We start from the raw sequence: 10,005 nt of genomic DNA, 5'->3' as shown, positions 1-10,005 counted from the left end.
CCCACAAGAACACTCCCAGCGACGTCGAGACAATGACTAACGACCACTGCAACTGACATCCATATTGACCATAAGGTCAAACGCCCAATCAAGGTTTTCGGAAGGCAAAAATTCCGCAAGCAGGCACTACAAGAAAGCTGCAAACGACTCGAGACATTTAAAAAAATTTCTGGACTTTTTCAACGAGGATTTGAATAATATTCAGGTCCGAAAAGTGGCTAATCTGCATAAAAAAAAGTACAACTTTTAGGCCTACCGTACCCAGCACGTGTTAGCACGTGTCGGTGCTTTCAATCACTTGAAATCAGGGAGTAGCAAAACTCCCTCCTTTTGCTTTCGAAGCCGGGACTGGACTCTGATCTGGTGATTGTCTATGGAAAATGAAATGGACAGAGATCTGTGCAGTGTGAGGCAGTAGTTTTACAGACTTGAGGAGATCTAGACCGGAGCCTAGACCAGGTTTCGTCCCTTCTTGCACGTCGAGTCGTCGCCTGCAGTGCCAGTGGGAGCTCGGACGCCGCACAATTTCCGCAAGGGAAGAGGTCGTTTGACACGCCGTGGGACTATCTATTCCCGTAGTGTCATCAGCTGCAGTTGAGAGAGCTAGCTAGAGAGAGAGGGAGAGAAGTCTGAAGATGGCAGATTTTCCGGTGCTGAAGATTTCGTACTTTGCCGTGGCGGTTCTGACCATGGGTTTAATGATTGCTGGCTCGTGTAAGTCACAGGCAGACTCTGTCGAATCACTTTACCTAGAACTTAATCCTTAAATAGAAATCAATCAATCAATCAATCAAGCTTCTTTTAAATTAAGGTGGCAGACTACCCAAAAAATCGCTGAAAATCGAATTTGTAAATTCATATTGAGTGCTACGTCAGTTGAAAGAGCTTGAATAAGGACGTTTAGCAATGCGAAAGTTCAAAAGAAAATTCGAGTCTGGGAATGAGTACAGAAAAAAAGCTCGAAACTTCGAAAACTTGGACGCGAAGTTGCAGTGATTTGCGAAAGTAACTTTCTCTTTTCTCGGTACGCATTTGACTACAGGGAGTAGTAATTTTACAGCCCCTGCTTGAAACTGAGCTGCATATACGGTACGGTACTACAAGATTCAAATAACTTGGAGAAAAAGTCATTTCGCATTGCTAAACCTCACAAGTTTTCTTTTTCGAAACAGATTTTCGCGAAATATCACCACCACAAAAAGTTCGAATTTTCGCATTGCTAAACGTCCTTAATAGCTGCAAATTCTCTGAAAATTGTGTCCCGATCTGACCAGCCGTTCAAGAGTTATGGCCTAAAATGTGCCCTTGCAAGGAAAGATTTTTTTGTTGCACGCTGTCATTTGTTGGCAGCACTGTATTTGAATGTGAGCAGACCGTGCGCAACTTGTCGTATCATGGAAACATGCGAAAGTGTGCAGAATTTTGCTCCAAGTCCAAAAATCACGTTTTTGAGCCACGTATTGGGCTGCACAAAGCCCGCCGCCGTGCAGCAGGACTTTTGCCAGCACCCTCGTGACGTTGCAGATATGTGGCTTGATTATTGTAGTTGACGTTGATTTAGTGACTTTGGCAAGTTTGAGTCGTGTCAAGAAGTCAGGTAGGATTCAGTACTAGGCAGTAGCGGAACGTGAGTGGTAGTCTTTGCCGGCTTCTGAGGGTATCCTGGATTTGGTGTGCAGCGCTGTGGAAATGGCTTGCTGTGGACGTCCCAGCACTGGATGTTGTATCAAAGGTACGACCTCGTAGCACGTGCTAAACCTAAAAAAATTCAAAAATTGACTTGGGTCTGTGGGAGTCTGTGAGAGAACGCCCACTCGTTCCGTTGTGACAGATTGCAGGGCCACGTTGAGGGGCCCTACCCCACCACCCATGGCTGCTTCTGGACTTGTTTTAGGTTTGGGTCCCGCGCACGGACAGAGGGGAAACCAGAATTTTCCACGTAAAGGGGAGGGGGGGGGGGGGGCATTCCTGTTCTCCCAACCTGCCACACAAATTCCGATTGTTGGGAATTGTCACAAGAAGATGGAATGATAGAGTATTAAAACATGCTATGCTGCAGTTATGTGTCGTGTTTGTACTACATGTGCCGTATGTTTCGGATTATGCGGGGGGGGGGGGGGGGGGAGCTCCGGGGATCCCATCAAATTTGGGCAGAGGTGTGTGTGTGTGGGGGGGGGGGGGGGGGATATTCTTGCCAGCCCAGAAGCAAGCCACTTTTCTCTACACTCACACGAATTAAATCATTGAGATGGCGTATGAGTATAAACTGGGACTTTCCTGTTCCAAACAGACACGTTCCCTCGTGACCGGCTGCCATACTTGAATTATAATTATACAAGAGACCCGTGGACATGTTCTTGGCATGCGCCACAGCATAGAGATGCTGGACTCCGCGCGTAGAAGTCCTACTCGAATCCCACGGTGCCGTGGACTCGAACCCAGGCAGTCTGTCGTTGCGTTATGTTGGTGTTCTGTGCACTATGGTGCATGGGTTTCAGTGTATCGGTGAATAGCCGTGTGATGTATGTTTGCTGCCTGCGTCCTGCAGGTCTCCCATCCTTCATGGACATACACGCAGACCAAAAGAGACTTCACATCGTTACCGCTGAGGTCGGTATATGGCAGATATGCAATAAGGCGGGAAGTGGCAGTGTTTGCCTGAAGTACGCTGATACAAGGCTAGGTAAGAACTGCAACCAAAACCGCTTAGTACTCACAGGGTGCAAGAGGTCAAATAAGTTGAGTGTGGGCAGAACCAAACGTCACGCCGCAAGAGTTCAAATGTAGCACATCTCATGCTCCACAGCAAACGCTTGCCCAACAGTACATGAAAAGCAGAGTGTGCAGCTTGAGGATGGGTGGCTGTCACGGCGGAGTTCCCTGATTACATCATTTCAGTGATGTAGTGCGTTCAAGCAGGTCTCTTTCTGCACAGCTGCAGCTCAGTTGTACGCACTACGCCATTTCCCGCCTCAGATCTGCGCGAAGTATGATGCAAGTCATTCATGGTCATTCTGTGCATGCTGATCCTAGGTCGAAATATTTAGCGGGGGGGGGGGGGGGGGGGTGCTCGTGCCCCCCCCCCCCCCCCCCTGCTGCATGTGGGGCTACACGCGCCTGTATGGGTGTCGTCGGTTACAGTGACTTACCCATGCACAGAGTTGCACCTTTTTTTTCTTTGGAGAACATCCACACTTGTTATAGATGTGCCCAAACAAGTCAATCTCGAGCAGCACTCCAATAATCCCATTGCACTATGACATAGTTTGCATCCCCCCCCCCCACACACACACACAGCCACCTGGGCATGGCTGCATAGGGTGTTGAACAGTGCATTGCTGGTCTATGGTTGTGTAGAGTGTTGAACAGTGCATTGCTGATCCCAGCGTACTCATATGCCCTATTATTTCTCATGCCTTCCGTATTTGGCTATGCGCAATGGGCTTATTCACCTAGCTGCTTCCACCCAGCCCTCAAGTCTTCGCATATCATTTCACTCTGCTCAAGTATCATCAACGTTTCGGTTCCGATAACCCTGTTCGGAGCAGAATTGCGTTGAAACCTGTCGTAGCCCACCGCTCAAGTGACCTTCCAACATGTGGTCTCCGTGTATAGGTCAGGGGCGTCGCACACGGTATGGTCACTACGGTATTGACCGTACCACTCTTTGCCCCAAGTACCCCGTGAATCAATAAAATGCACTGATTTGGGCTCTAAATTGCCAAAAACTTTGGCTCAGCCACCCCCCCCCCCCCCACGAGTTAATTGTACTTCAGATGGCTGACCGTACCACACTAAAATACCTTCCGACGCCCCTGTTGGTGGTCTCCTTAGCGATGGTCATGTGACTGAGAATAGTATCCCTTGGTCCTAGATTCAGTGAGTGCGTTCGATTATGCCCGCGGAGCGATTCATGAATCGATTCGCCCTATTCACATCACCCCATGTGAATAGGGTGAATGGATTCCGAATCGATTCCAGTGCTCATGACGTGAAAATCGAGCGACTTGAATGCATGCGAACGGATTCATGAATCGATTCAAATGCATAATCGAACGCAGCCACTGGCAAGTGGTCGCATTGATAGGCTTCACTATAAAAAGCAATGCAGCTGTTTCACCTGTGCTGAACACACTTAGCTACATGCGTATGAGCTTTTCTAGATCCCGGCCTCGCCGACCAGTCTGAGGCATTATACACACACACACACACACACACACACACACACACACACACACACACACACACACACACACACACACACACACACACACACACATTCCTGTAGTCTAATAAGGATGGCGCAACTCCTCTGTAGCCGAGGATGCCCTCTTGGACGAAAATATGGAAAGAACTTGAAGTTTGCTTTGGAGAGATTTGGAGAGGTTTTCATTTTGTGTAGCCAGGGACTTGGTGCCGCTGTGGGCGGTAGAATTGGACATTCCTGTTGTTGCCTCTCTTTCCTGTGATCCTGTGCAGGGGTGCCTTTTCCATCTATGGTCAAGAGCGCTCAGGGCTGCAATGTAGTGGCTCTGCTCTCTTTCGCAGCCCTCATCGTTACTTCGGTCGTCATTGAACGCTGTGATGTTCACCGTGCCGTGCTGTTGGTTCCCCGCGTGCTGGCTTCCTGCTCTGGTACGTATGGCACGCTCATACTCATACTCCTGCCCATCGCTGAGGCGATGATAGCGAATAGCTATGTTTAGACATAGCAACTTGTGCTGGGATTACACCATTCAACAGCTTGCAAGGCTGATGAATTGACCGCCACTAATGTTAGCCTGGTCTTCACCGCACGGCTGATTGAAGTGGCTTTATCTGGCAGCGAATCTCTATTTTCATTTGTCATGTTTTGTGCTGTGTGTGTTATAGCACGCGCATGCACACACACGCACACATGCACAACACCCCCCCCCCCCCCCCCGAGGAGATGCAATAGGCTGTTGTGCTTGTCTGTGTTTTGCTATGTTACCTAGGCTAGCACTGATGTGGCTTTCTCTAACACTGTTACATGCAGTGAATGGGATTTTTCGGTCTTTGACCACTTTGCTGGCGGGCTAATCGTCTCACCTCCCACCGCTTTAGGAACTGCACCTGCGCCTTTGATCTTTGCAGGGTGGTGGCGTTCCTACGGACGCTGAGAACTCAGTCTAACCGAGTCTCAAGCCAACCGTGGAATTTGTTACGCCCTTTCTTTGCTGCTCATTACCTTGTATTGAATGTGTTTTGTCCTGGGCATACAGTAAAACCTGGTGTAAGCGACCTCTCGTTTTAGCGACCACCTGCTCTTAACGACCGTTTTTCCATGCACCGACAGTTGTACACAGACACTGTGGGACCTGGTTCTAAAGACCACCTGGCTTTAACGACCGCTTTTCCTTGCACCGTGGGGTGGTCGCTTAAACCAGGGTTTACTGTATCTTCTTCAATGCTACCGTAAAGTACCGCCAGAGCGCCCCGTCTCGCCAGAGCGCCCCACCTTGATTTTACAGCCAGAGAAAGGAAAATCGTATGGCAGAGTGCAACGAAGTTTGTACGATGTGAGAATCTTAGTGTACTATGGTCACACTTGGCATGTTTTTGTGTGGAGCTTGTGTCCTCTGGAAGGCACGGATTGACTGCAAAACGTGCAATATGTGTACATGGTTCATGTCGTCTGACCTACAGACAGCAGACCGCCTCCACAATACGACCACAAAAGGATGAGATGGTGGGGCGCTCTGGCAGTACTTTACGGTAATAAGAATAAGGGGAGCTGCGTGTTGCTCCCCTACATGGATGTTTGCAGTTTTTCTGCCGACTTGAATTCTCACTCGACCATGAACCAACCTCTTCTTCAAATAAAAATTAAGAATACCTCGCATATTTCTCAAAATTGAGCTCTACGCATCTGTGAGTTTGTTTGTTTATTTTATTTTACTTCACCAAGTGAACAGGCATTTCTGCCTTCTTACCAGGTCCGCAGACCTAGTTCCGACTAAATGATGAAGAGCTTTCAGAAGAGCAAATGAAAATTTACGTACATGTATACAAATAATCTACGTGAAGATAATAATTTTAATATAGCTATGAATAGGATGAAGGCCGCAGACATCACGCAACTCCGTTACTTGTTCGACATGTATTTACTTTGTATTTTATAACAAAAATATTTGGGTTTTCAATAATATTTTTGTTATAAAATACACAGTAAATACATGTCGAACAACCCAAATTTGGGTTTTCAATAATATTTTTGTTATAAAATACACAGTAAATACATGTCGAACAAGTAACATGTATAAAAATTAATTTTAATGATTAAAATCATGCAGGAGAATATTATTAGTGAAAGGTTCCATTCATGTCTGTTTTGGGCTAAGAGAAAGGCTCCAGGGATTGTGATGTTGGTTATCTTCAGGTGCTACTGTAGAATGACTAGGCCTTTCATTCCATTACTTTTCAGGTCGAATACAATGGTGATTAACAAGGTAGTAAGCAAGTCCTTATAACCGGCACTTTCGACCTGAAGAGTAATGGAATGAAAGGCCTAGTCGAAAAAAATTATATGGCTTCTGTGCTTCGTGTGCTGATTTGCTTTCCTCCAACCAAAAATTTACTTTATAATGCCAGTCCATCTATTTTGGTGGATGTCCGCGTGGCTTTTCTTGTTCAATATTTGCAGCTATCTTCATGATCGCTACAGCAGGACTTATGGTGCACTTCGTAGAGAAAGAATTCGAAGCCCCCTTCGGTTTGGAAATCCTGAAAGACCCTGGTACGGGCGGGATCATTGCTGTTGTTAGCATTCTGTCGGCCATTGTGTCGATTGTGTTGGCGCACTGCACACACTCACGGGTTCCCAGCGGACTGTGTAAGTTGCTCTATGGCTCTCTGTCTGTCTCTGTCTACCTGACTGTCTCTACCTGACTGTCTGTCTGTCTATCGTCTGTCTGTCTGTCTGCCTGCCTATCTGTCTATCCATCTATCTGTCTGTCTGTCTGTTTGTCGATCTATCTGTCAATCAATCGGTATGTCTGTCTGTCTGTTGATCTATCTGTCAATCAATGGGCATGTCTGTCTGCCTGTCTGTCTATCTGTTAGTCTCTGTGGGAGGACATAACGAAGACCTGCCCTTTGCGTTATTGACCGCTTGGCCAGAGGCATACTTCCGGAAAGGGAATGTTTATCCCAATCTTGTGTAGTAGTGTACATATAGCTGGGTGGAAGTGGCCATCACTGCAATAATTGTATTTTTGTATTTATATTTAAAGTTACGAGAAAGATGTTTGGTCTCTGTTGTTCTGTCTTGTGTAGTAAGGTCTGCCCTTTTTGAGGTATTGAGCACTTTTTCAGCAAGGACACTTTGTGTATTTATATTTGTATAGTCCATTCATCCAAAATAATCACTGGCCTGCTAGCATTTGAAATGAAAGTCCGAGTTTGGTCGAATTGATGTTCGAAAACCCACTTGAATTTTAACTGATCCTGGTTTGCGACACATTTTCCGATGATTTTCCTGTCCTAATTTTGTGAAACCTGTGTGTGTGTGTGTTTGCGCGCTCGCGTGCACGTGTGTGTGTGCATGTGTGTGTGTCTGTGTGTGCATGTGTGTGTGTGTGTGGACATGTGGTTTGTTGACGCGTACTCATGCGGCACACACCGTGTTGACTGCTGACAGACCAATCGCTCTAGGTCAATCATGGAGTGCTTGCAGGCAAATACTCGTCGAATGCAATGGCAACGGCATGCAGCATGCAGCATGTGCTGCCGTGAACGGGCATCCAGTCAGGTGCCGGAACCAGCAGCCTGGATTCCAGGCCATCCTCAGCCTGGATTCCAAGCCATCCTCAGTCATCTGTAACATGATACTAGTGAACCTTTCTATTGGTTATTCTCTCTGGATAACACGTCTTTCCTTGATATACATTCCAATGTGGTGCTAGTGTATATACATTCCATGATTGTAGTAGTTGTGTGCTTGCTGGCATATTCTGATGCCTATTTATTCTAGAGTAATGGTGGTAGAACACACCTGACAACTTTTTGAAATGGCGGTACACATCACTCTATTCGACAGTGCTCTGGCTGAGTGCTCTCTTTCGCTCGCCACCGACCCCAGTACGCGCCTGGAACATGGCCGCTGAAGGGCGGTTGATATCGGCATGCCTGGCCGCCACATTAGCTTGCGAGTAGATGATGGCACGGCGGTGATTTGCCTCGGATTGCGACCTACGCTTCGTACCGACTGGACTGGTATCGTAAACTTCCTCTTGGATGTCTTCGGCCGGAGCTAACCTCACTGGTAGAATTCTTTGTTTAAAACTCCAACACAGTACCAATATGTCGTGAAGTAATCATGATAAAAATGGACCAAACTGTGGGATTACACCCAGCCACACAACGCTCGCTCTGTGCTTGCCACCGTTTCACAACGCAAGTGCGTCTGACCGCCATCACTCCATGATGCTGCATTGCAGTCGTCAACATCATTCTAATTGACAACTTGTATTTAGCGGTGATTTGTTTTTTTACAACTGTGTTTGCATTGTATAGTTTGACGAACTCGGCCAGTGTCTTTACAAGGTGTGTCACTGTGTGGTGTGGTGTGTGTGCGTGTGTGTGTGTGTGCGCGTGCCGGGGGGGGGGGGGGGGTATGCGAGTTGGTCCATCGGTTGGTGGACAGGCTGATCCAGCACGTTGGAGCCGGCATGGCTTGTCCATGGCTTGAGCCTGACCAATATTATTCTGGCAGATGTTTGCTCCATGATAACCCACATAAACTGCTCTAACTTCTCCAGACCTACAAATAGTGGCCAATTGACTGGATACCTTTAACCACCCGAATAACGACACTTTCCTATTGCACGAACGATGGTTGTCAAGGTTGACTCGTTATTGTATATTTTATACAACATCTGGCTCGCCGCAAAACAGCCGATAGTGAGAACGAGAGGATCTAGGAAGGGTGTCAACCAACCATGCACCGCTATAACTAAGAACTATAATCCCAATCCCTTTATACCCCGTCTTTGTATCCACTACTCCCGGCCTGACGTATCAGCACATTTACCGCGGCCTTTCTCACTGCTTCACACAGCACTGGTAAAGACTTCCAACTGCTCACAAACACTATAGCCTAGGTGAAGACCTCAGCAGGAATGATTGCGTGAACGCACCGCGTCCTGCCACCTGCATTCCTATCTTCGCCAATCCCATCAGTTCATTAGGCTTTTAGCTCGACTATGCATTATCAAATCATTAGTTGCTTGTGGTTTTCTTATGCAAGAAACTCCGAGTACATGTACACTGTATTATTAGAACTAGGCTTAGAAGTTAGAACCTTCCAAGTTGGAAGGCTGTTGGCAGGCGCGTGCTCGGCGATGGGCACGGGGGGCACGTGCACCCCCCCAACATTTTCAATCTGGGTAATTGCAATTGTAATGTATGCAAATATGCTCTAAAATTCAAGAAAGGTTGCAAACAAATTGCAGAAAATTGCCGGGGGGGGGGGGCTCCCTCGGCTCCCGTGCACCCCCCTAGTTGGGGGGCCGAGCACGCGCCCCTGGTTGGAGTGCGCATCCAAGAGGTGCTAGAGCTGATAGCCAGTTATATTAAATTTGTAGTTGTAGAACGTCAGTTTTGTGCAATGTTATCGCATGAGCTGATTGTCAAGTAACTGGTGGTGATTGCCCCTACCAGTACATTGTCTGTCTTTCTCCTTTGTTGTCTTGATCATTATTTTCTTTTGTCTTCTTCTTCTCCTCTCTTTGTTATGGTCTATCAGTACCGGGAGGTGCATTCTGTAAAAAAAAAAGAAGAAGGCATGTCCACATCATTGGGGTAAGAGGTAGGCCCCAGCGGCAGATGCTAGCTAAATGTTGCCAAGATGCTTTTTGGGATGTAGCTGACAACTCAGAAAGATGCTACAACTTGTAGTTTGGATGCTAGACAACACGAATTATGCTACCTATTAATGGTAATGGTGAAACATTTGGGTTGAAAACGGTGTTCCGTGCTATTTAT

At 47.1% G+C, this 10,005-nt stretch overlaps 1 protein-coding gene across 1 annotated transcript; it reads left to right on the top strand.

Moving 5' to 3' along the window:
• Positions 1-322: 322 nt before the first annotated feature.
• Positions 323-8,548, top strand: LOC135825760 (uncharacterized). Its single transcript, XM_065338380.1, has 5 exons — positions 323-714; positions 2,549-2,683; positions 4,480-4,635; positions 6,665-6,853; positions 7,661-8,548. The coding sequence occupies exons 1-5, from the start codon at positions 636-638 to the stop codon at positions 7,672-7,674; spliced, it is 573 nt and encodes a 190-aa protein (XP_065194452.1). The 5' UTR covers positions 323-635; the 3' UTR covers positions 7,675-8,548.
• Positions 8,549-10,005: the final 1,457 nt, after the last annotated feature.

The sequence above is a fragment of the Sycon ciliatum genome, chromosome 10 (assembly GCF_964019385.1).
Source record: "Sycon ciliatum chromosome 10, ocSycCili1.1, whole genome shotgun sequence".
NCBI lineage: Eukaryota > Metazoa > Porifera > Calcarea > Leucosolenida > Sycettidae > Sycon > Sycon ciliatum.
Note: the sequence above shows the minus strand (reverse complement) of the source record. Positions and strands in the feature narration are given on the sequence as shown.